At 30.0% G+C, this 27,961-nt stretch overlaps 1 protein-coding gene across 2 annotated transcripts; it reads left to right on the forward strand.

The window, feature by feature from the left end:
• Positions 1-92: 92 nt before the first annotated feature.
• LOC118644134 (fatty acid synthase-like) lies at positions 93-27,948 on the forward strand. Of its 2 annotated transcripts, none has more exons than XM_036286747.1 (21): positions 93-492; positions 567-759; positions 7,042-7,295; positions 7,396-7,627; positions 7,902-8,320; positions 14,205-14,498; positions 14,593-14,797; positions 14,871-15,031; positions 15,491-15,808; positions 15,945-16,444; positions 16,516-16,817; positions 16,895-17,290; positions 17,420-18,444; positions 18,612-18,856; positions 18,932-19,625; positions 19,738-20,569; positions 20,692-21,167; positions 22,745-22,999; positions 23,174-23,428; positions 23,522-23,633; positions 27,907-27,948. In XM_036286747.1, the coding sequence occupies exons 2-20, from the start codon at positions 588-590 to the stop codon at positions 23,630-23,632; spliced, it is 7,146 nt and encodes a 2,381-aa protein (XP_036142640.1). In that variant the 5' UTR covers positions 93-492; positions 567-587; the 3' UTR covers position 23,633; positions 27,907-27,948. The 2 variants fall into 2 exon arrangements, with proteins under 2 accessions (XP_036142640.1, XP_036142639.1); XM_036286746.1 differs by lacking the exon at positions 27,907-27,948 and adding an exon at positions 26,323-26,775 and having other exon boundaries at positions 94-492.
• Positions 27,949-27,961: the final 13 nt, after the last annotated feature.

The raw sequence follows: 27,961 nt of genomic DNA on the forward strand, positions 1-27,961 counted from the left end.
TTATTATACAATTAAATTAAAATGAAATAATTTTGAGCATGTTTTTGATAAATGTCATTATTACAAAAAAAGTTTATTATAAATGTTTTCAAATTGACTATGAAAGTCAATATATAGTCGCCAAACTACATTGGCTAAAAATTGACTTTTGGTCGCCATAAAGTAGACTTTTAAGTTAACTTAAAGAACTTGTTGATAAAAGACTTAAAGGACTTATTGACAGACTGTAATATACATTCAATCCGACTTTGAACTTAACTTTAAATCATTTCCGCCGACTGATAATCGACCAATAGTCGACTTGTTGTTGTGTGTGAAGTTATATATTTAAAAAATAATTATAAAACACTACAGCTTAGACTCTTTAGATACATTACCTTAACATATATTACAATAATCATTTGATTTGACGTCTATATAAACAGGGATTTGAAAAAATGTTAGTCAGACGTAGTTTCTTGCTTACGACGTAAACAATATCACAGTAATATCGTGAGTGTCAAAACTAGATACCGTATGAGAAACATAAGTACTAGATATAATATATACGCATAACTTTTTTCTAGATTAAAATTATAATTAAAACAATGGATGATAAAAAAGTGGATAGATCGTGGAACGGTATTGATTCAGGTGAAGAAGTTGTTATTTCTGGTATTAGCGGCAGATTTCCAGATTCAGACAATATGAATCAATTACGAGAAAATCTTTTTAATAAAGTTGACCTTATTAAAGCAAATCATGATCGATGGAAAGAAGGTGATAACTTTATAATATAATATTTATAATTTTATTACAATTTTACATTACTCTTGTAGAAACATAGTGTAACCTTTGATTGATTATTTATTGGTCAGTTACATATGTTTTTATCCAGTAATTGAATAGCAAAATTCTTTTTAATCAAAATGTAACGATTTTTTTATAATTAGAGAAACCCAGAGCAGTTTTGCTAATGTTTTAGAATTTTAGTTATAAGATAGTTTTAAAGATTTAATTGTTGTAATTGACTATCCAAACAAAATTACCTTTTTTAAAAAAAGGTAAAAAAAGGCGCCAAGCGTGTGCGCTCCTAAAAAAAAACTATTATATTAGGTAAATTGTCTTACTGTCCTATTGTTTTATTGTCTTCTCTATACAAATAATGATATAAAGTAAATGTGCCAATTATAAGAATATTTATACAAAATTTATTTATTATAATTTTTTATTAAAATATTTAATAATAAACGGACTTGATGATCAAATAATTGAATGATTAAAATCAACTAACGGGATTATAGTGAAGCAAAAACTTAGCGTGCCCGGGTCGCATTTTTTAAATATTTCCAAGATGTTGTTGATATCAATAAGTATATATATATGTATACAAGAATGCGATTAATGTGGCTTCGATTTTGTTTTACTATCTATCAGTTTTTGCTTGATTATCTGTTATTATTGATAACATTTTCATTTTTTAAATAACTTTTTGATAGATTTTATAAGATTTTTTAAAGTCTGTTTATAAAATATATTTGGCTAATTTATCTTGTCCCATTTTTAAATGTGTTTATGTAAAATTTTTGATGCATTATTATTTTTATTATTTTATTTGTACAAATAATTTAAATAATTTTTTAATAGATTTTATAAGATTTTTCTAAATTTTTTTTTTAATATACTTGTCCAATTGTATTGATTTTGTCTCATTTTTGAATGCGTTTATGTACTTGACATATTTTCTTTGTAAAATTTTTGGTGGGTTATCATTTTTTTATTATTTTATTTCTACAAACAATTTCCATATTTTTATTGTTTAACATTGATGGTTCATTGCGTTTTAACGACCCGGGCACGCCAAGTTTTTGCTTCACTATAATCCCGTTAGTTGATTTTAATCATTCAATTATTTGATCATCAAGTCCGTTTATAATTAAATATTTTAATAAAAAATTATAATAAATAAATTTTGTATAAATATTTTTATAATTGGCGCATTTACTTTATATCACCGTATTTGTGTAGAGAAGACAATAAAACAATAGGACAGTAAAACAATTTACCTAATATAATAGTTTTTTTTAGGGACGTACACATTTGGCGCCTTTTTTTAAAAAAGGTAATTTTGTTCGGATATCACGCATTTTGTAGTATTAAGCATTTTATTTAGAACATTATATATTTTTGCAATAAAAAATTGTTATATATATTGATAATTTACTATACTTTTAGTAAATTCAGTAAAATTTACTAAAAGTATAGTGAAATTTTTTGCTTCTATATAACTTTCTAATACTGCATGCTTTGTAATTTTCTGTATATAGAGCTTCTTTTCCTATATTACTTTTGTCAACTTTATTTATCATGTGAAACTCGGCGCGAACTCGTCTGCTAACGTCAAAGCATATATTCGACTACAAACGCGTACTTCTCATCAGATCTACAAGACTTTTATTCTTATAAGAAATTATTAACCGTACGATTTACAGATATATCACTTAATATTTTTTTTTATTCTGTCAAAAACGATCATATTGTTGCGTGCCGCGTGTCGCCCGATACACCCCTGAAGCGCCAGTCAGCTGACGGACCGATCGATATTTTCGATCGGCCGGTTGCCGGAAGAATTTGTTATTTAAATAAATGAATTAAGCGGCTGGTTGCCGGGAAATATTTTGTAAACAAATATTGTAGGTTGTTTAACGTCGGACTCCTGCCGAGGAGGACGTGTCACGCGCTTTCTCTGTTGCAATAAAGCTTTTTGAGTTCCATAGACGTTTTGATTTTCTCGACGCGAGTGTGTGTGTGAGTGCGGGAGTGTCTTTCGACGTTCCGGCGCAACAATATTACGAATGACAGCGATTTATCATATCAATATATAACATAAATCAACACTTTATAGAGACCTGTCACAGATAAATATTAATGCTCTTTAGTGTTAATTCCATGTACTGAACAAAGAATAAAGAGTGACGACGACGTATCTTAAATGAAAAATTTAAAATTTGGTCTTTGCGTGACAATATCTCCACTCGTAGGGCATGTAGAGTAAAAATAAAAACAGTTTTCTTATACAAATCAAACCCAAACTTTCGATTGAGTCTAGTTAGAACTCGATCAGTTCAGTCGTTATTGAGATCTGATAATCTCAGTTGCTCGCAAGTCGCGTGCTCGCGTATAATACATGGGGCGATCTCGCACTGCGCTTTCACTTGGCGCAAGACACTATCGTGTCTCATGATATAGTATTGATAGAGACAACCTTGCTCTATATTTTGATTCTATTGATAATACAATAAACCATATAGTTTCGTCTTTAATAATTGAAATATTAACACACAGCATGACTGCGTATTTGCTTTAGTGCCGGGACAGTTACGCTAGCAGCTCAGAGCAAATTATAAAATAACTGTGCACTATAAAGAGTGTTAAACTAAGAACTTATACAATCAAATATGATTTAAATGCTATAAATTTTATTTAAATTTAAAGCAAAGAAAAATAACATTTTATGTAACATACATTTAATATGCACAGAACAAACTTAAAAATAACGAAATATATAAAATATGAACATTTTATTGTATCTTAAAGTATATTAATATATGCGCACAACAAACAAAAACATGAAATAAATTAAATATGTTATAAAGTATAAATTAAAGAATCTATTCCATCTGTTCTTTCTAGATAACATTAAGACATCTTAAAGACAATTATATGATGTCCTTAAATCTTTTGGGATGTCCGAAAAGTTGTACAAAAAGATATCTACAGGGTGTCTTATGTCCCGATTTCAATTTATATTACCATGTCTTTCAGACGTCTTATAAGATATTAGGAAGATTAAATATTAGGAAAATTCCGTATGATATTATGAGTATATACTATACGATATTCTCAGTACATTCGGAGAAGCAATTTAGGGCGCTGATAGGAACTTGCTTAGCATATCCTCAGTATATCATAGTACGTACATTGAATGTTCCAAGAACATTAGTTATATACGGTTATCATATTCTTAAAACATTCTCAGAATATACTTGTTCCGTTAGGGACTGTTAGCAGATATTCAATATATTTACCAACATGTCATCAGAATACGTGACGAATTAATAGTGAACTGCGAGCAGATTTATTGAAAGTATTATTGATGACAGATTGACGACAAACGTCAAAGTGCAAACAATGTCAGCAAATTGCCTGTAGAAATGCAACAGCATTTGTGCATCAAAGTACGCACACATTGATGCCAGAAATGCAACAGATCTGTCGAAATGTCAAATTGGCAATAAAAAGCGCGGTAGGCGCCAAAAGGCGGCCTACTCTCTCGGAAGTAAAATGCATCTAACACGCTACATAAATATCGCAGCGCGATTAAGGTAAGCAAAAATTACCTTCTTTCGCTGCGTCTGCGGAGATATTCGATGTGATGGAGGACCGCCATATAATATTATACTTTTATAATACGGGACCGGTAATAGTATTTTCATTTTTTTTGAAGTGACATTTAACTTCAAGAAATTTAATGAAATTAATTTTACTTCACCTAGAATAGATGATATACCTGTGATATGAACGGAGAAAATAGATAGGTCAATTGAGGTCTCCCCTACACAAAATATTAGATGCTAAGGAGGGAGTAAATTATTCAATCTGTTCCTACTCCTGGATTAATCTTCCCAGGAGTTGTTTGCATCGATTCTGAAATAAAATCATAACTGTGAAAACGAAAAGATTTGACAAATCTGTTGCCAATCTGTCGTCATTTATGAATACAGATCTGCTACATATTTAGCGCAATTCTGCTGTGAGTTTACGTTGCATTACATTTGTTCTCAATTTGCTGCGTGGATTTGTCATTGTACTGCTAGTGACAAATCTGCTCTGGTATTGCACCCAATTTGATATCAGGATTTAATGACAATTTTTGTTTTTAATGAGGGCACACTCGGAGACACAGTAGGCCATGGTTTTGGCAGCCTGATTTCGCAAGAAATTTTTAGCAGTTTGCTAACAATTTGGCAGCAAATGGTTAGCTGGGTATACACATATATATTAAAAAAACCACTTCACGATAACCTTGCACTCACTTGCGTTGCGCGCGTGTACGCTATGTACTGGTGCAATATTGCCTTAGTGCAGTATTAACAGACCTAAAGATCATCATAAGAGCTATCTGTGGTGTTGAATTCATGTACTGGACAAAGGACGACGTATCTTAAATAAAAAATTTACATTTTGGACTTTGTGTCACGATATCTCATCCGCTCATGGCCGGAGCACGTAGAGAAAAAATAAAAACAGTTTTTTAATATAAATCAAACCCAAGCTTTTGATTGAGTTTAGAACTCAATCGGTTTAACCGTTTCTGAGATTCGACCATCTCGGGTGCTAGCAAGTCGCGTACTCTCGTAAAGGACACGGTCGGTCTTGTTGCGTGTTCACTTGGCGCGAGCCACTATCGTGTCGCTTGATATATAAATAAATCAGTAATACTAAATAATAATAGGCCAAGTATTCAGTCAAATTGCACGAATTTCTACCAGCGTATCTGTGATAATAAATACAATATATTACATTTGTAATAACTTCAATTACACCCCTCCCACATACACAATATATTGTATATGGATCATTTCACGGAATCCGCATTTGAAATCTGGAACCGTAGTCATCGATTCCGTTTAAACTGCAGAAAAATATTCGTCAATATTAATTAAAACAACGTGATTTTTTTTAAATTTTTAAATCCACGGGTTTAGCGAGGACGCTGTTATTATTTCCTTGACATGTCGCGTTCTGACATCGCTTTAAAGTAAATTTTCACCAATTTCTTCTTTTCTGTTCTTTTTTTCAAACATGTATATTTTTATACAAAATTTTCTGTTCTATTCAATAAAAATATTTTCAATTTCCTTAAAATTAAAGAAATCATTAAAAACAATGATTTTTTTTAGAAAAATCCTGTTTTTTTATATCTTCCTCAAAATTTATTTTAAAATGAATATTTTCATTGAAAAGAGGATTTTTTCACATAATATATGTAGTTTAAAGCTTTTGCTCTCAATGGTTAGAACCAAATTAAGAAATAGTAAATAATTAAACAAATTATTTACTATTTCTAATTATATTTTTGTTCTTATTAATGGCCCTTTTTATTAAGCGTTGTACAGCCATCGATCTATTTTTATTTATATAAAGTTTGAAGATGATGAAATTACTTTCGCTTGAGCATATCCTACCATGTCATTTAGGGGAATTGTTGCGTGATAACTCTGAGTGCTTTTCACTGTATTGTATACATACGTTATTAAAAAAATATTTTTATTTTCTTACAAGTCTTGTCAGATAATATTATATCAGATAATATAATATTAGATAATATTATATCAGATAACAAGTAATTTCATCATTTTCAAACTTTATAAAAATAAAAATAGATTAATAATTGTATAACAACTTAATAAAAAAGGACTATTAATAAGGACGAAAATATAATTAAAAATAGTAAATTATGTATTTATTTATTTAATTTTGGTTCTAACCATTGAGAGCAAAAGCTTTAAACTACATATATTATATGAAAAAATCCGCTTTTTCCAATAAAAATATTTATTTTGAAATAAATTTTGGGGAAGATACAAAAAAATAGAATTTTTCTCAAAAATCGTCGTTTTTAATGCTTTTTCTTAATTTTGAGGGAATTAAAAATATTTTTATTAAAAAGAGTAGGAAATTTTACATAAAAATGTACACGTTTGAAAAAAAATCAGAAAAGAAGAAAATTTACTTTAAAGCGATGTCGGAATGCAACATAAGGAAATGATAGCAGTGCCCCCGCTAAACCCGAAATTAAAAAAAATTCACGTTGTTTTAACTCATATTGACAAATATTTTTCTGCAGTTGAAACGGAATCGGTGATTATGGTCCCAGATTTCATATTCGGATTCCGTAAAATGACCCATATATACATGTCGAGGAAGTATACTTTAAATTAAAATTGTAAAAAAGATGAACGAGAATATAACATAGTTGTGAAAGTACATTTTTTTTAGATTTCCTTCCGGATATGTCAAACCGTATGGGAACAGTTAACAATGTGAAAAAATTTGATACCAATTTCTTCGAATTATCTTTCGATCAAACACAAACACTCTCGCCTGAAGCGAGACTGTTAATGGAACATTGTTACGAAGCAATTGTCGATGCGGGAATTAATCCAAAGCAATTACGAGGAAAAAATACTGCTGTAATTATAGGGGCCTACTTTATTGAAACGCAAAAAGAGTTTCAATATAAGAAAGAAGAGGTAAGAAGAAATTTGTTATTAATACATAAATATAGTAAAAAAAAAATTAAACTTACTGTCATGTGTGTTAGTATTTTGTAATGGTTTATTTTATAATTAGTTAGGTGGCTTGAATATTATTGGATGTAGCAAATCTACAACAGCGAACATGATTTCATACTACTTGGATATAAAAGGACCGTCATACGTGGTTGATACGGCATGCAGCTCTAGCTTTTATGCTATGGCACTTGGTTATAATTGTATTATGTCAGGAGTATGCGAAGACGCGATAATTGGGACTGCAAATCTATGTCTTAATCCAATTATTAATCTACTATTTACTAATCTTGGTATTTTTTAAATATTACTATTGTTAATTATATATAAACCTTACGCATAAGAATTAAAGAGATATATTTCTCCATTCATAAAAAAGAATATAATTTGACTGATTAAATAACTTTAATATACTTTTTAATATATGTAAAAATTATAATCAAATTTTTGGCAAAGTTGAATAATGTTTTTAATAGATAGAACAAACAGTTTTATAATGCTTTTGACAAATAAACTTATTCAATATAAAGTAAAACATGTTTTTTATATATATTTTTCATTTTACAGGTGTTTTGTCACCTAATGGTTATTCCAGACCTTTTGACTCTGCTGCAAATGGTTTTGTGCGTGCTGAAACGGTGGCAGTGATTTATCTGCAAAAAGCAAAAAATGCAAAAAGGATTTATGCTATATGTCCACATATTAAAATGAACAGCGATGGTTACAAACAAGAAGGAATAACATTTCCATCGTCCTTTATGCAGAGTACTCTACTAACAGAATTTTACAATGAATGCGGAATACCAACATCTTGCTTGGATTACATTGAAACACATGGTACCGCAACCAAAGTTGGCGATCCCCAAGAAATTAATGCAATCCAGAACGTTTTGTGTAAAAATAGAGAAACTCCATTAATGATCGGCTCCGTAAAATCTAACCTTGGTCATGCTGAAGCAGCGAGTGGCATCACTCAGATTGCTAAGGTAAAACAAATTTTTTTGTTTTTATGTACTATTTTTTAAATAATATTTATTTTATGCATGGTATACATCTATTTATATATTATTATTTATACATATATAATATTACACATATGTTGCACATACATTTATATAAAAATACAAAAATTATTTTGTTGAAAATAGTTTGACCAGATTCTTTATCGCATCGAAACATAAAGATTTATTAAAAAATTATGAAACACTTTTATATAACTTAATTTGGTTTACAATTAATATAAAACATTAATAATGAACGATTAAATAAAGGAGAAAAGGAGGTTATAAATTAAATGTGGGGTTATAAAACTCACCATATCTTATATACACTTTGTGTTGAGTTCTAAGACTAACCGTTTAAATTACTTTTTATTTACATATTGGTTTAGATGTTATAACATGGCCACAGTTATTAGCATTTATTTTGTTGTTATAAAAACTGTATTTCAGTATTCTAAATAGCCAAAAATTTTACAAGCATCTATATATTCTTTACTTTATTTCGAGAAATATATTGAGTGTTACTTTTGAACTTTAATGTTTTGAATTTTAACCTATAAAAGTCTCAAATATGACATTTAAATAACGTGATTGAATCTAATATTTCACATAATGTGTGTATGCGTTTGACATGAAGCTATATTGGCCTTGTTTACATTGTCAAAACCTTGGTACGCGTATTAAGGGTGTATCGGACATACAATCTTAGACAAAAGTGCATGAAATTTGAAATACTTAAATATCTACGCCTAACGCATAATAAATCTAGATGTAAGAAACTTGAACGATAGTTGGAGTCATATTTTTACTCTTACAAAGGTATTTTTTACGTATTTGCGATTTTTTTTACTTATGAGTTTAAACTTTTGACAGTGAAAATGCACAATTATCTCAAGTTATATTTTATTTCTTTAAAACGGTGTAGTGAAGACAATTAAAACTTAGTAGATATTTTTATCTATTCATATATTAGATGTACAAAAAAATTTAAAACACTGGTACTATTTCTTCTATATTTTTTTAGCTGTTTTATTTGTCAAGATCGTCTTTTTCCATAAGATAGAAACGGATACCATGTAAAATCAGTGAAAATTAAAATGGTTATAACTCAGCAACCGTTTAGTAGATGCGTTTTCAATTTTCTGCAGTACATTAGGGAAATTAAAAGAACAATTTCACAAATTTTTAGCAACTTTGTACCATTTTGAACTTCAGTCCGATACATCCTTAAGTTTGGTGCGCACCAAAGCTTTAGTATGGATGCGTTTACATCAAATGTACCAAGGGAAAAATGTAATACAAATTTAATGTATGTAATAACAACGAAAAAATATGAATAATAATGTGTCAAAGTGTATGGCCTTTTATATGCCTGGGAAAAAATCTTTATATCAAAATAGATCAAAGTAGATCAGAATCATCAGATATGATCATATCTGCATTTTGTTTATATATAATTGGATCAATTTGGATCTGGACAGATATAACCAAATACAGATATAATCGCGAGCCCGGGAAAAAATGAAGGAGATCTGACTATGTCTGCTTTAATAAAATGAGATACAACCAGATCTGAAAATCAAGTAGACTCAGATTTGAATGGATACAATTTTATCTCGTCAGGTCTGCACAGCCAGATCTGATTAGATCCAGCCAGACATGTTATACTCCGATCTCATCAAATCTGACTATTGCTTTAGCTCGATATAAAATCGCAGATCCAATCGGATCTCTTCCGATCTAATCGAACATTATCCGATCACTCCAGATCTCCTGAGGTACGAGCGGACATTGCGCGCCAGATCTCGCGAGGTCTGATCAGATCCAGCCAGATATGAGTTTATCTCACCAGATCTGCTCATTTTTGGCTTAAAAGTTGAGCAGTTGGTCGAATCAGATCTCTTCGGATCTAATCTGACACTATTAGATTAAGTAAGGTCTCCTAACAAGAATTGAGTAGACATTGCGCGTCAAATCTTATCGGATTTGAGCATATCTCATCAGTGTAGAACTTATAACAATTTTGTTTTTATCATTATTATTAATTTTGACACCTAATGTTGGACATTATATCAAATGTACATAATAACTCCTGTGAAGAAGGAGCTTAAATGATTTTTGGACAAAAAAATTGATTTTTTAATATTAAAAATAGTTGTCTCAATTTTTGAAAAATTAACACACACACACACATATAAATAATTCTACTAATTTGGCAATACTTGTCAATTTGACACCATATTTGGAATTACATTATAATTATTTGATTAAGAAAGTACCATATAATTTTAACTGAAAATATCTGGATGAATCATATACAAACTTAAATAGTCATATAAAGTTATATATAATCAGATCACAATACGATGCTTCAAAATATAAACTTATTTAAATATATACAGTCGCAAGTAGTTCGCAAGATCGCTGCTAGACGAGAGCGCGGCGCTTCTCTTTTTCGTGGGAAAATTTACTCTAACAAGCCTATAAAAAAAGACCATCCAGTTATCTAACACTAGCAGCAAATTGTATAGTGTATATTATTTTTGTTATGTTATTCAAATAGAATTCGTGGACCTCCGCAACTCGGAGAAAACTTCCGCAAATGGAGGAAATATAAAAATAAAATTTTTAATTATATATCATTTATATCATATACAAACTTATCTTGTCATACAGAGTACATATGATTAGATCACATTTTTCGTAAAGGTAACTATATCCGCTAGGATTGAATCAGATATACTCATGTCTGATTGGATCTGAACAGATAGGGCCAATATTTTGATCAAATCAGATCTGAGTGATCGGATCTGATAAGATCCATTCAGATTTTTTCCATTTTTTCCCGGGAGATCATTATAATTGAGTACGAATATTTAGCCAGTCATGAACTAATAACTAGCCAAAAAATTTATGTAGTCAGTATTACCTCTCTACTAGTCTCAAAATCGAACCGATTAGAATTTTAGATATTCGTCTTATGCCCATTTTTACCGATGCAGATTAACTTTAATCTCGGTTAAACTTGATTTTTTTGCTTTTGTTTTTATTCAATATTTCCTAATCCAATTTTTGACAGTGCACACTCAATATTAAGTGTATACCTTCAACCGATAGATATTGAGTGTACATCCCCAACGTTTCAGTGTTCACATTTTATGTTGGGTATACACTCATTTATTGAGTGTCATACCCAAGTGTTAAAAGTATATTTTTATATTCAGTATTTAAACCCAAACTTTAGTATGAACACTCATTCATTGGGTGTACACACTCAATGTTCGAGTATAAACACTCAATCTTTAGTGTAAATACTTAAGATTTGAGCGTATACACCTAAATTTTGGAATAAACTCTCAAAATCTAGTATTAACACTCAATTTTAGGTGTAAACTTTTAAAATTAGAGTGTTTTTTCCGTAAGGTATAAATGTTCACGTTTCTTCTTTTCCTCAATTCAGTCCTTTTTTACAAAACATTTTAATGACTGGTTTTAATTGAGATTATGTTTAATGCTAAATTCTTTTCAAACTGCGTTTTATGCGTTTACATTGTCACTTGCATCACTTGATACGAGTCAGTTTAGTACGATACTCCTACTTGATACGCTCGTACCAAGTTGATCCGGCAGCGTTTACATCGTGTGTACTAAATATTTAGTATGACTTTGGTACAAATATAGTACTTGATACGCGTATCAAATGCACGTAAACTGGATCATTGTCTGTGTTCACCCTGCTTAAAATGGCAGATAGACTATGACTGGATCTTATTCAATCAGATAGAATTTCTATGGTAATTAATATGACGTATAATACACTAATTAGACGTTACATAGACTTTTAATGTTATTTAATAACATCTTATAATATTATCTTTTTTAATGTTAAATATGAAAAAGTTTAAGTCAATTAATATGTTTTTATACATAGAAAGTTTATTAAAAGTTGTTCTGTAACATTCTATACAAATAAGTTTATCATGATCCATGTCAAAATTTCTTAGAGAAAATCTTAATTCTCATGATTAATCAAATTTAATGTAAAATTTCTATTTATTTTATTGTTTCTGTATCATGCAAAATTGTTAATAATACCCTGTCATAAAAATATACTTTATTGCAATCAATTTGTATCATAGTCAAACTAATAAAAATTTTCATTTCATTATAAGTCATATCATATTTTATCCGTTTCTATACTTCAGAAATTAATGCTTTCCTATACCATACAGTTTATAATATTGTATATAAAAAAATAACATTCCTAAATATAATACTATCATGTTGAATTTTATTTAATTGAATAAATAACATACCACTTTTAATAATCTTATCATGTATTAATTACATATATCCTATCTAATTTTATTTATATCTGTTTGTAGTTTTATATTATTCTATATGTAAGGATAATTCTATGATATTCTATTTATGTGTATATTCGAATGATACATATGTGTGTGTGTGTGTGTGTGTGTGTGTGTATGCTGTTCTATGTGTATGGTATTCTATCTATAGTGCTTCTATAACTCTAGAGTTTTCTGTATACTTATGTATGCAATTGTATGTAACTATATGTGTATGCGATTTTATGATATTCTATTCACGTTAAATTATCTAATTCTATGTAAATTTATCTATATACGTATACGACTCTATGTACGTACCTCTATTACATTCTATCTACAAAGGCACGTAAATCAATGGTATTCTATTTATGTGCGTAAGTAAGTGTACTTACAAGCGTATGCAACTCTATGGTATTTTATCTACGTGTATATGCGATTCTATGGTACTTTATCTACGTGTATATGCGATTCTATGATAGAATACCATTGAATTATATGCTCACGTAGATAGAATATGATAAAGATGCATACATACATAAATAGAATATAACTCAACTGGATACACTCATAAATAGGTTTACATAGAATTATATACATATTTAAATAGAATACCATAAAATCGCATATACGCATAGATAAAATACCATAAAGTAGCATATACATGAATTACATGCTTAGGTAGATAGAATATGATAAAAGTGCATACATAGATAGATAGGATATCACTCAATTGGAGTCATAGATAGTTCACAGATAGCTCTTTACATAGAATTATATACATACTTAGATAGAATACTATAAAATCGCATATACACATAAACATATTTAGATAAAATACTATAGAGTCGCATACACTCGTAGATACAATTACATACGCACGTAGATAGATACACACAAAATATTTGTTCATGTGCAAAGGATTAAGGGTTAAAAAATAAGATATTTTATTTGGTATAAATAAAACAATGAAGTATAATTATTCAGAAAAAGCAAATTTCAAATTTCTTGAATTTTTTGAAAATACTTCTAATACGCTCGATACAAAACTTTCATTATTATTAAAACCAAATGCCCGATGGATGCTTAACTTGCAAAATAATCAAAGGAATCATATTATGTGAAAAAATTATATTTAAAAAATAGCAATGACTTCTATGTGATCTTAAAAAGTAGAATTAAAACGAAATTAACTTTACCATTACTTGCCCCCTTCAAATCCTACTTTTCTACATGAAACATTTTTCTAAAATGCATTATTTGTGAGGCATTTCATTTGTTACGTTTAAAATTTTTAACACCCTATATATATTATTTTTAAAGAAATATTTATGTAGATTCTTATTTTTAATTAATTTATAAATTGCAAACCAAAAATTATTTAATTGGCAATTATAAAATCATTCTAAATTGAAAAATTAAAATATGCAAATTTAGGGGAGGGGGCATATGACCCCCATGGGCGCCCATGCTTGAATCAATTAATTTAAATTTTTTATGTAAAACTGTTATTAATTTTAAAGGTAATAATAGCATTCGAAAGCGGTTTTGTCCCTCCAAATATTAATTATACAACACCACGGAATGATATAGATGCCTTAAGAAATGATACTATTCGTATCGTCCAAAAACCAATGCCACTTAAAAACGGTTACATAGGTATCAGTTCTTTCGGTTTTGGAGGCTCTAATGTTCATGCATTATTAAAGTGGAATCACAAACAAAAAATTAACAACGGTTTACCAAATGATGATTTGCCAAGACTTGTGATATTATCTGGACGTACTGAAGAATCTGTGAAGCTGTTTTTAAACGACGTTAGTAAATATTTGGAAACAATTTTAATGTTATTTTGAATAATTAATTTTTGTCTTTTGCATAATTTTTGTTCTAAGAAATATTTTATTTTAGGTCGTTAATCATCCAATAGATAAAGAATACATCCGTTTATTACATGATATCCATGCAGACAATATAAAAGGTCATCCATGGAGAGGATTTATTATACTTAATAATCAGCAACAAAAATCAATAGAAGAAATTCAAAATTGTGAAAGCATGAAAAGACCTGTTTGGTTTATATTTTCTGCTCTAGGCACACAATGGCCAGGAATGGGTATATACTTAATACGTTAATTATATGTGTTTAACTAATAAAATAATACATACAATTTTTAAATTATAATTAGGACAAAATTTACTAAAATTTCAAGTTTTTGCAAATACAATAAAAATGTGCGATATTATTTTAAAACCATATGGTATAAGTGTTACGGATATTTTGACAAAGACAGATGAAAAATTGTGCAATAATGCTTTATATGCCTTTCTTGGTATCGTCGCTATTCAGGTATTATGAATAAATGTTAATTATATTATAATTATTGTTGAAACAAAAATATAACCTTTCTGTGATGTTTTATTTTAATTCAACTACATACTATCTAGTTATCCATACCGCACAACATGTTTCAGAAAACTTTCTGAAAGATGTGGGTAATTTAAGATGTGTTAAATAATATTTTATATTTAGAGATATATGTTATTTAGAAAGATGTATCTTAAATTATATTTTACTATTTCATGACTAATTATTATTTTTAAATACATATAGGTTGGTATTCATAGTCGGATCTTATATTTAAGATCATCTTAAGTTACTGTCTTAAGCCATCTGTCTTCTGCCATCAGTCAATCACAGAGCTGTATTAGCATCTTAAGACATTGCTTGAGACGATCTTTAAATAAGATTCGACTATGAATACCGGCCATAGTGTCTGATTGTAAAATAATTAGTACATATTTGCAGATTGGCTTAATAGACCTCTTGACATCTTTAGGAATTATTCCGGATTACATGATTAGTCATTCCGCTGGTGAACTCGGTTGCGCCTACGCGGATAAATGTCTCACTATTGAACAAACTATTTTGTCAGCTTACTTTATAGGTTTGGCATGTGTTGAAGAAAAAATAATTCGTAGCTCTCTGGCACTCGTCAGTCTTAATTACGGAAATCTAAAAAATATGTGTCCAGCAGATATTGAAATAATATGCCGCAATAGCGCAAACAGCAATATTGTGTGTGGACCGACAGAATCCATACAAAAACTTATGAAAAAATTGCAGGTAGAATTAAAAAGATTTTGTATTTCATAAATTAATAAAAAACTTAAACTTAATAATTTTAAAATATTAAATTCTTAATTTAAAGCTACATTTAAAGCTTTATCTCATCCACATTTAATATATTTTGTATTATCAGCTTAATAATATTCACGTGAAAGAGATCTATTGCAACGTACCGTATCACAGTTCTTATCTTGCATCCGTAAAAACTCAACTTTTGTTAAATTTAAACAATGTAATACCGCGGCCAAAGAAGCGAAGTTCAAAGTGGATTAGTTCTTCAATATCTCGAACGGAATGGTTCACTTCAACGTCAAGTTCATCATCAGCGGACTATCATACGAATAGTATATTAAACACCGTTCTTTTTGAACAAACTACACAACTAATTCCAAGTAATGCTGTGATTATCGAAATCGCACCAGACGGCGTTTTGCAAGACGTTTTGAAAGGATCCTTGAACACAAAAGTAGCAAACGTTGTACTGAATAAACGCACTGAACAAAATATTGAAGTGCTTTTACAAGGAATTGGGAAGCTCTACAATTATGGTTTACAACCGCAAATTGCCAATCTGTACCCACCAGTGGAATTTCCAGTTAGCCGAGGAACTCCTATGATCTCTCCATCGATCAGGTGTGTAATATATTACAGAAATGTACATGCAACTTTATAATATATAAATAAGGCTTTCAATTTGATTTTAGATGGAAACACTCTGAAGATTGGTTTGTACCGAGCTGTAAAATAGATAAGAATGTAGAAAGAAAAAGATACATCGAAATTTCACTTAAAGATATCGAGCACGATTATTTGACCGGACACGTAATAGATGGAAGAATTTTGCTGCCTGCAACAGGTTATCTTGTACTTGTTTGGCAAACTATTGGCATAATGAAAGGATTAATGTTCTCAACAATACCGATAATATTTCAAGATGTAAAGTTTATTCGTGCTACTCATTTGACAAAAAATAATACTGTAACATTAAGGATTGCGATACAAAGAGGTATTTATGAAATAAATAATTTGAAAACATAATCGTAAAGAATACATGTGATATAAAAAGATGTAAAATTATTATAGATGGGAAGTTTGAAATAACCGAAGGTGATAGCGTTGTGGTAACAGGTACAGCGTATGATATTTCGAATCCAGAACAAGAAATGACTTCGATAGATTTATTATCAGAGGATTATGATGAAGAAGAACAAATGACGACGCGAGATATCTACAAGGAGTTGAAACTCCGCGGTTATCAGTATAGCGGCTGGTTTCGTGGAATAAAGCGTGCATCGGTTTCAGGCAATAAAGGACACATCGTTTGGAAAAATTGGATAACGTTCATGGATAACATGCTACAAATGCGTCTTATCGGATACGATACTAGGAATGTGTATGTTCCTACGAGTATTAAAAAATTGGTGATTAATCCTGAACTTCATATTTCGATGCTACGAAATAATGCAGATTATGAGAAAGGTACGTTAAATATGCATAAATGTAAGTGTTATTTAATAAGTACTGTTTTGTTTTACAATAAAAGAATAACTTGTAACATACAATAAGTTGCAAAAGATATGTGTGATATCATATAAGTGTACATTTTAGATACCATATTACCCGTACAAATATACAAAGAAATAGACATGATTAAAGCAGGTGGAATAGAAATACAAGGCCTTAAAGCCACTCAGATTTATCGTCGGAAATTAAACCAGGATGCTGTTATCGAGCAGTACAAATTTATAGCTCATCAAGATCATGCTGAGATTCCTCTAAATGAAGCTATTCGGATATCGGCACAACTTGTGATAGAAGATCATCAAATCACTAAAGTGAAAGCTATTGAGCTGGTGGAAGACGTTGACGATGTTACATTGGAATACCTTTCGTCTTCATTGTTGATTGAAGCTTTTGAGGACATACCATTGATACAAACGAATGTCACTCTATTAACATCGCCAAATCGTTTTAGTTCACAAGACTTATTAGAAAATATTTTAATCGCTGATATAAACAAACCAACTGTAAATGATAAAGTCTTAATAGTTGCTGGATTTAATCTTTTATCTAAACAGGAAACTTCTTTAGAACAACTTTTGCCATTTCTAAAAGATGGTGGTTATCTGCTGACGCGTGAAATGTGCGACATATATGACTATAGCAAGTATCAGCAACAATACAAATTAAATCTTATTCTTGAAAAGCGCACCGATAAAGAAATAATTGTTCTTATGAAGAAGAAAGTTTATGTAAAAAAACAAATTGTTGTTCATATAAGTAATAATAATTTTAACTGGTTAGATGATTTAAAGTCGCTTGTAAGCGACGAAAGCAAACTCGAGGAGGATAGTAGAATCATAATTGTTGGAGAGGGAGACTCTGAGTGTGGTCTGTTGGGTTTTGTTAACTGCTTGAGAAAAGAACCATGTGGAGAACTTGTTAGGGGTGTGCTTATTCAAGACAAGGAAGCTCCTAAATTTTCTCTTCAAGACCCCTTTTATTTACAACAATTGGAAAAAGACATGTCTATTAATGTATTACGGTCTGATAGAATCTGGGGATCGTATAGACATTTACGATTACCACCACAGAAAGCCGAACCTATTTCTACCGCTCATGTTAGCCAAACGGTTTGTACAAAAATATTTTTAAAGTATATTGATGATTTCTTGATGTCCATAATAAAATTATATACGTTTACGCATTTTAATTTTTGCATTTTTATTTACAATTTTTTAAATTAAAATTATTGTTTAATATATTATATTGTATATTGTATTATAATTGACTTTTGTAGGTTTGTGGTGATTTGAGTACATTTTGTTGGATAGAGAATAATCTAACCATTCGATATTGTCGTGAAGACTTAGTACACGTTGTATATTCATCCCTTAATTTTAAAGATGTAATGCTTGCTACTGGTAAATTAATACATAATATGGCGCTTTTTCAAGGACGGTTATTTGAATATATTCCTCTTGGTCTGGAATACGTTGGATTCGATGCTACCGGGCAACGAGTAATGGGAGTGAATGATACTGAGTAAATAATGTTTTAAAAACTAGTTATACTTTTTAATATGAAAATGTTAAAATCAACTTGAAATAATTTTTCTAGCTGTATAGCAAACGTTGTTGTAAAGAATAAAGACTTATGTTGGAAAGTACCGGACGCGTGGACATTTGAAGAGGCTGCGACGGTTCCATGCGTTTATAGTACAGTTTACTTCGCCTTATACATTTATGGAAAAATGAAAAAAGGCGATAAAGTACTTATACACTCTGGTACTGGCGGCATTGGACAGGCAGCTATTCATCTCGCTCTCAAAGAAGGATGCGAAGTGTTCACTACTGTAGGCACGGGCGAGAAACGTAATTTTATTAAAAAAGTGTTTCCTACAATTTTGGATGAACATATTGAAAATTCTCGAGATACCAGCTTTGAACAAATGATAATGCAACAAACGAACGGTCGTGGCGTTGACATCGTGTTAAATTCACTGGCGGAGGAAAAGCTAATCGCCTCCATTCGTTGTTTGGCCCAAAATGGTCGTTTTTTGGAGATCGGAAAGTTTGATCTTGTTTCTAACAATCCTCTTTGTATTTCTGCGTTTCAGAAGGGTATTAGCTTTCATGGAATCTTATTAGATAATTTATTTATTGGTGATCACAAGTATAAACTCATATTACGCAAAATGATAACCGATGGTCTTAAGAACAGAACCATCAAACCTATTCAAGTAAAAGTTTTCCCGAAAACAGGTATTGAAGAAGCTTTTAGATATATGGCGAGTGGAAAACACATGGGAAAGGTATGTTTGTGATTATTAATAACATAGAAATTTATTTTTCTGTATATAGTGTTGCACAAAAATATTTTTTGCATAATTTATATTTATTTTTAATATATGTATACGTTTATAGATTATTATAAATATTCAGGAAACAAATAAACCTTTAAATGAGCCCATTATTGCATATCGTCGCTATTATTGTCTCAAGAACAAAAGTTATATTATATTGGGTGGTTTGGGTGGATTTGGTTTGGAGTTAACAGACTGGTTAATATTTCGTGGTGCCAGAAACATAGTATTGGTTTCACGAACTGGAATAAAAAACGGTTATCAACGCATGAAGATTCGATTATGGGAATCGTATGGTGTAAATGTGTTAATTATCAAGAATATCGATGTCGCTGATCCCGAAGATTGTGAATACCTCTTGCGAACTGTAGAAAACGAAGCACCAGTGGACGCAATATTCAACCTCGGTGTGGTGTTGAAGGATAACGTTTTAAAGAATCAAACCGCGGAGACATTCGCAGAGTCCTTCAAGTCAAAGGCTCGGGCGACACAAACTTTGGACAAACTTTCCAGAATGTTTTGTCCTAAACTGAGGCATTTCGTAGTATTCTCTTCCGTTTCTTGTGGTAGAGGCAACTTTGGACAGACTAATTACGGCATGGCCAACTCTGTTATGGAAAGAGTTTGCGAAAAGAGGGTTGAAGAAGGATTACCCGGATTAGCAATTCAATGGGGAGCTGTTGGTGACGTGGGTCTCGTCGCTGACATGCAGGAGGACGATAAGGAATTGATTATCGGTGGTACTTTACAACAAAAGATATCCTGTTGTCTTGACGAACTCGATAAGTTTTTACTTCAAAGCCACCCTGTTGTGAGTAGTATGGTGGTAGCCGAAAAGAAATTGGGATCTATCGGATATGGAAGTCCGATAGAAGCTGTCGCCAGTATTTTAGGTAAATGTATACTTACTTTTTTCTTTTACATACTTACTATATTATTTATTTAGTTTTATTTATACGTAACCAATAGTAGTACATTATAGTTCAAGTCAAAATAATTTTCTATTAATTTACAGGTATAAAAGACATAAAAGTTGTAAGTCAAAATACATCTCTGGCTGAACTTGGAATGGATTCCATGATGGCTGTTGAAATCAAACAAACTTTGGAACGAGAATTCAACATTTTTCTCACTGCAAAAGATCTGTCTAGTCTCACCATTGCGAAACTTAATAAGATGTCCAATACAAACGTCAATAATGATGATATGCAGCATGAAAATAATTTTAATACAGAAGAGGCCTATGCCATGAAATTACCAGTTAGTATTGTACAAGACAAAGATTTTATTTTAGAGAACTATTTGGATCTCTCGACCGGAAAACAGAATACTACTACTGAAGTATTTCTTATACCGGGAATCGATGGTTGTGGAACGGTATTTCGTCATTTAGCTGCAGATATTAAATTTTCAGCAATGTCTTTGCATTATAACACAAATAACATCGATGCTACAAACGTCATATTGGAGACGACTGATCGTGTTATCAATGTACGTAATCGCACAAGTAATTTTATATTTCTAAAGAGCACACAATTTTTTTAACGTTTTTTAAATATTTATTTTTTATTATTTTTACATTATTAGCATTTATTGTATAAATAATATTTATTTAATATTTATTAATTTGTTTTACATTAATTATTTAGTTTTAATAATGAATTAGAAAAAAATATTTATAAAACATTTATTTAACGTTTATTTAATATTTATAAATTATTAATTTTTTATTAAAAATTATAATTAAAAAAAATTATTTAAGTAATATTTATTTAATATTTATTTAATTTTTATTTTACATTTAAAAAATCGTTTAAAATAATATTTAAAAAGATACTGATTTAATAGTGATTTAATATTTATGTTACAATAATTAATTATTTAAAATAATGATTTAGGACAAATATTGATATAATATTTAATTGATGTTTTTATAATATTAACTTGACATTTTAATAAATTGTTTAAAATAATATTTACGTAACATTTATTTTATGTAGGAATTATTTCATATTTAAAAGGTTTAAAATATTATGTTAAAAAATATTTGATTCCTGGTTAGGAAGCGTTACTAATTATGGAGCACAAATCTAAAGTGTAAAGCAACAGTGAATCTATATAATAAGAGTGTTAAAAGCGTATAAATGAAACCTCTAAGAGACACAAATTGAAACATCAAAACATAAAGAAAGTGGAGATTAAGATAATATATATTATCGAAACAATATGGCATATTAATAATACTCAAAAATTATAACAAATAATATTTATCCTTCATTTTTTTAACAAACACACAGCAAAAATAGATCTTTTCATAAGTTGTTCCACATGATAGCTATTTCGCATATTTAAAAATTAGTAAAAAACTGTAAAACTTTATGTTTAATTATAAAAATATGAGTTAACTATATATGTTTCATCTTTTAGACTAGCTATTGAAATAATCTATAACAAATATGTATGAATAAACACGAAGTTCTCTTTGATGGATCATCACAAAGTGTTAGGTTGCGTACGATCTTCGAAATCAAGCAACGTCGACAGTGCCTAACAGTTGGATAGGTGACGGTTTTTTCGGGTGTATTATTTTTATTAATTAAACATGTTCTAACAGGTACGACTGTGGGTTGGCTGAAACATGTTTAGTCTTCTCCCCTAATTATCGTAGAAATTATCGTCGAAATTAAGCGATGCTGGACTGGTGAGGTTACGTTGAATTTATTAAAATGATTGAATAATGCAAACAATTTTTTGCTCTTAAAACATTAAGCAAATGTTCAGTAAATATTTAAAAAAAATTTGTTTAAACGTTAAATAAATGTTTATTAAATAATGACAAAATATTTTTTTTAGTGTAAAATAAACATTTTTTTCATGAGAAAAAGGGGACTTATCCCATTATTTAAATTTTTTTAAAAATGTTTTTAAAAATGTTTTTCAAACGTTTTAAAAAATATTTTTCAAACATTATTGTGCTTATTGGGTTATACTTACGTAGAGTTTTTATTATTTTATTTTATGCATAAAATTTAAAAAATATTTTAATATTTATTTTAATATTTCCATAGCATGTATTATCAAAACTAAAAAATGGAAAAGACTTTGTAATAGTAGGATACTCCTTTGGATCTATTATTGCAATTGAGTTAGCAAGGAGATTGGAAGACTTGAATTTCAAAGGTCGTTTGGTTCTTATCGATGGTGCTCCTGAACAAATGCGAATGATATACAAATATTCTTCATCAAATTTTAACGATGTGGATCTTCAGTTGGTTGTTTTGACTAATATTATAGAACTTTATTCACCAGGATCTAGTAAAAAGGTATAAATGTTTTCTCAATTATATATGTTAAAATTTATTGTACATTTACGATATATTTTTGTATTTTTTGTGGAAATTATTATTAATATTACTTACTGTTTTCAAATTTCGTAATTTATGCGTTTTTGTTTTATCGTAAATTCTTATATTTAAAAAAAATGTATAATTTTATAGATTGTAATGGAACTGGAGAAATGTAATACCTGGGAAGAACGATACAATATTTTCGCAAGATTGTTTTTAGTTATGAATACATCACTGTCTTCAGCAAATTTAAAAACGCTGTGTACCACTGTTTACAAACATTTATCCGCTATTCGACACTACGATCCTTCTACATTGCCACCCATTAATTCTCCTATAATCTTGTTAAAACCTACACAACCGTTGAATGTACCAATGACGGATGAAGATTATGGTTTGCATAAGGTATTTTTTTAAAGTAGCAATAATTTATATTTTATTGTAGTAAGTCAGATTTATCAAAAGTTTTAAGATTAATAAAAAAGTATAATATTTAAGGTAACTCAAAATGTAATTCAAGTACATTACGTCGATGGTACTCATGTGACGATATTGAGAAACAAAAAGGTGTTGGCTGCAATTAACGGAGAACCACCCTTTATTATTTAAGGTAATTATTCATGACATTGAAAGATGAAGAAGTATCTTCTGCGATTAACTGGATACCACTATTTCTAATTTTATGCTATAGTTTGTAAAAAAATTTGATATAATTAAGATTCTGGACATTTAAAAATATTTATATTGCACATATTAAAAAATTTTTTTTTTAATGATTATAAAGGGCTATTTAAAAAAATATTTAAAAGTGTTTAAACAGTAAAGTTATATTATCGAGCTTCAAAACTAGTTTTAAATCAGTAAAAAGGTACTACACTGGAACCCCGCGTTAGCGTACTCCGCGTTAGCGGAAACTATCCCCTCCATATGCACTCGGCCCACATGAGTAGCGTGTGTGGGGATAGCAATGAGCAATGCAGTCGCGTATTTCACGGAGTGGGAGTGAAACCAAGCAATAGGAGATAACCCCGCGTTAGCGGACCAAAGCCCCGAACAGTCCGCTAACGCGGGGTTCCAGTGTATACTCATTGTATAGTGCAATCATCTGACACGGATTTTTAAATACTTTTACATATCTCCAAATAGTTATTTGTTTATTTATTAAAAAGGAATAAGTATAAATACATTATATTTTATAATGATTATAACCCAGACAGCACAAAATATCGAAAGACGACGAAAAGACATCTTTTTCAAATTGTCTTTTAAGTAAGACTAAAAGATAACTATAAGACATCTTTTATAAAATTATCGAAAAGATACCTTAAAAAAGACGTCTTTTTGTCGACTTTTTATGATTGTCTTTTTGGCAAAACAAAAAGTAGACTAAAAGATATCTTTCCGTTTGACCAGTTAGCGAAAGCAACACGCAACGTGCAGATTTGCCCGTTAATTAATGCGCGATGCCGTCGATATGCGGCTTAACTCTCTCGGGAGCAAAGTGCAGGCGATTGGCTACATAAAGACCATCCGTAGCGTGGTTAAGGCAAGCAAAAATGAGCTTTTTGTTCCTGTCTGATGTGGAAGAAGAGTGCCACACGCTATTTTTTTAATTTATTTATTTTAATTGAGTGAACGATTCGCTACAAGAAAAGTGAATTGTTCACTACAGTCGAATGAGAGTTCACTTATCGAGCGAAAAATCTATTCTTATAAAAAGTGAGATGTCATGCCATTTTGAATGGCCGTATTTTTACTATTGCTAAGACGACTAAGGATTCCGGCAGACCAGTGTGATTTTGTGATGCGCGTTGTGTATTGAAAAAACAGCTCTCATTGGATATCGCGCGTCGTGCATCGCAAAATCGCGATAATCTGTTGGAACTTTGAAAGATGTCTAATATCAGATGACTTTAGTCATCGGCTATAAGACTTTTTGTGGGACATAAGTCGTCTTTTAGTCATCCTTTCGTCGACTATAAGTTCTACATAAAAGATGTCCATGACGAAAATTTGTCTTGTAGTCGTCTTTTAGATATCTTTGTGCTGTCTGGGAATTGTTTATAGTTACTGTAAAATATAATGTATTTATATTTACTTTTTTTTAATAAACAAATAATTATTTGAAGATATGTAAAAGTATTTTTAAAAAGGTGTCAGATGATTGCACCATATATCACGAGTATCTTTTTAATTATTTAAAACAGTGCTCGGAATTAGTTGCACATTTCGTCTCGATTCCTGAGGCACCGCCTGCTATGCCCCCACTACCGCTGTAGGCTCGACGGCCGAGCCGCCGATCGCGCGCTTGGCCTTGTGTCTCAGGAGCGTTCTACGATAGATATGCCTGGTCCATTCGCGTGATTAAAAAATTCTCTTGCGCTGTGAATAATTTTTTTATTTTTACAGATAATTAAAGTTATTAATATTATTTTTCCTCTTGGGTGATGTGGAAAGCTATTAACAAAATTGCAATTATTACATTGTGTTATATTATGCTCATTATATGTATATACAAATATGTTTATAAACGTAAAAATAATATTAATAACTTTAATCGTCTGTAAAAATAAAAGAATTATTCACAGCGCAAGAAAATTTTTTAATCACGCAAATGGATCGGGCATATCTATCGTAGAACGCTCCTGAGACACAAGGCCACGCACGCGATCGGCGGCTCGGCCGTCGAGCCTACAGCGGTAGTGGGGGCATAGCAGGCGGTGCCTCAGGAATCGAGACGAAATGTGCAACTAATTCCGAGCACTGATTTAAAACTCATTTTGAAGCCCGATAATATAATCTTACTTTTTAAATACTTTTAAATATTTTATAAAATAACTCTTTATAATTATTTTTAAGCAAAAATGTTTATAATATATACAATATAAATATTTTTAAAAACTCTAGAATTTTAATTAAAACACGCACACACGCACACACGCACGCACACACACACACACACACACACACACACACACACACACACACACACACACACACACACACACACACACACACACCATTTTTCACAAAAGCAAACTTAAATTAAAAGAAGGTGTAAATGGACTTTTAAAAATTAATAAAATTATAATCATTTGTTGGAAGTGAGAGGGAGAAGCTGCAGAGCTAAAAGATGTAGGAAATAGAGAGAATAGATCAGTTTAGTTTCCAAATGGTTTCTTTATGTTTTACCATGTTACATTTTATTATGTTGTGTTATGCATTATATTGTCATTATGTTTTGAAGTGCAAAGCGTTAATTTTCTTTATTCTGTAATGAATTTTAATGTTATTATTAGAGAATAATATGGGAGATGTAACCGGAGGCCATCCAAAGCCGAAAGGCAAGGATTATATAATAATAAATAATAATAATAATAGTATAATTATTTGCAACGTATAATAAATAATATATGTATACGTATATATTACAATATAACGTTGTTTCTTCTTTACCCTTTTTATTTTCCTTAAAATTAATAAAAAAGTAAATAAGTTGTGTGGCTAGTCGTCCGCACATTTTAATAGTACATTATATAATGAGGGCATAAAGTTGGTCTATTGTTTATATATGTTATTTTTAAAGGAATATGGCTTTATCTTGTAAAAATTAATTTAAACAAAATAAAGTTTAAAAAAATTGCAAAAAAGAATTTTTTAATCATTTGTCGTATTTTCGTCAATTTTTAACAAATCTAAAAAACCATTAGTTTTAGAAAAGTAAAAGATATATCTATAATTAGGATAAAAAAGATTTTGAGTAGGGTTTAAAAAGTATAATTATTTTGACTAATAAAAATTGAAAAAATGACAGTTTAAGAAAAAAAAATAAATACAGACACAATCAATCTTTTTATTTTGCTATAAAATTGTAAAAAATCTTAATTTTTTAAATACAGAATACACTATTAAAGTAAAAAAATTATTAAAATATTTTTAAGATTCCAAGCGACACTCATCACACTGTTTGGTCCTACGGTCTTTACACACAGACACTTTGCAGCTCGCGTAAATGCAGCTGTAATATCTCTCTTTCTAGCGAACGCTCATTTGTCCATCGCGATGCTCACCCCGTTCCCTATGTTCCCTTATGTATCTCTTATGTATCCCGATGAATAGAAACATTGTTTTGTACTAGCATCGAACAAAGTGTAGGTATATACACAAACGTCAAACTAGGGTATAAACAAACTCCACTTCCACTTTACGTCTGTACTGTTTGGAAACCAATGGCGTTCTGACGCCAACTAGTGTCCCTCTCCATTCTTAAGAGGATGTTAAAGCCGTGTGTTTTATTGACATTCTGTTCAACCATTTAGTTTCGAATTAAATTTACAGAATTGATAATACTTTTACAGTTTTAAAGTACATACACAAATAAAACTATGGACAATTAGATAAAAACCAAAAATGCAAAAAATTTTTTAAAGTTTATTTGTTTATAAAAATATTTGCTTCAAAATACAAGTTATGTAGCTTATACGTATAAATGAATGGTGTTCCCGGGTTTGGAATAGATTGAGGAATAAGACTATAATCGTCAAATTACGATTACAAGCCGTAAAAAAAAAATATTTCCCAGTGAACACAGTAGTATACTAGCAGTGTAACAGCAATGTAACGAATATAACAGGTTACTCTAAAATTATACGTAACTTACACGTAAGTTACAATTTCCGACTCAGCAATATAACATGTTATAATTACCTTTACCGTTATCTAACCATCACACACCAGTTACAAAGAAAAATAAAATAAAATAAAAATTTCATTTTTTTTAAATTATTTTTATCAACAGCACATACTAAATTTAGGATATATTTTTATTTATTAATTAAATTTAAATTATATTATTTTATTTTATTCTTACTTGCCGCTGGTAGGTTTGAACCCGGGACCATAGGATAACGAACCTTGTACTCTACCTGCTACGCCAAT

The sequence above is a fragment of the Monomorium pharaonis genome, chromosome 5 (genome assembly GCF_013373865.1).
Source record: "Monomorium pharaonis isolate MP-MQ-018 chromosome 5, ASM1337386v2, whole genome shotgun sequence".
NCBI lineage: Eukaryota > Metazoa > Arthropoda > Insecta > Hymenoptera > Formicidae > Monomorium > Monomorium pharaonis.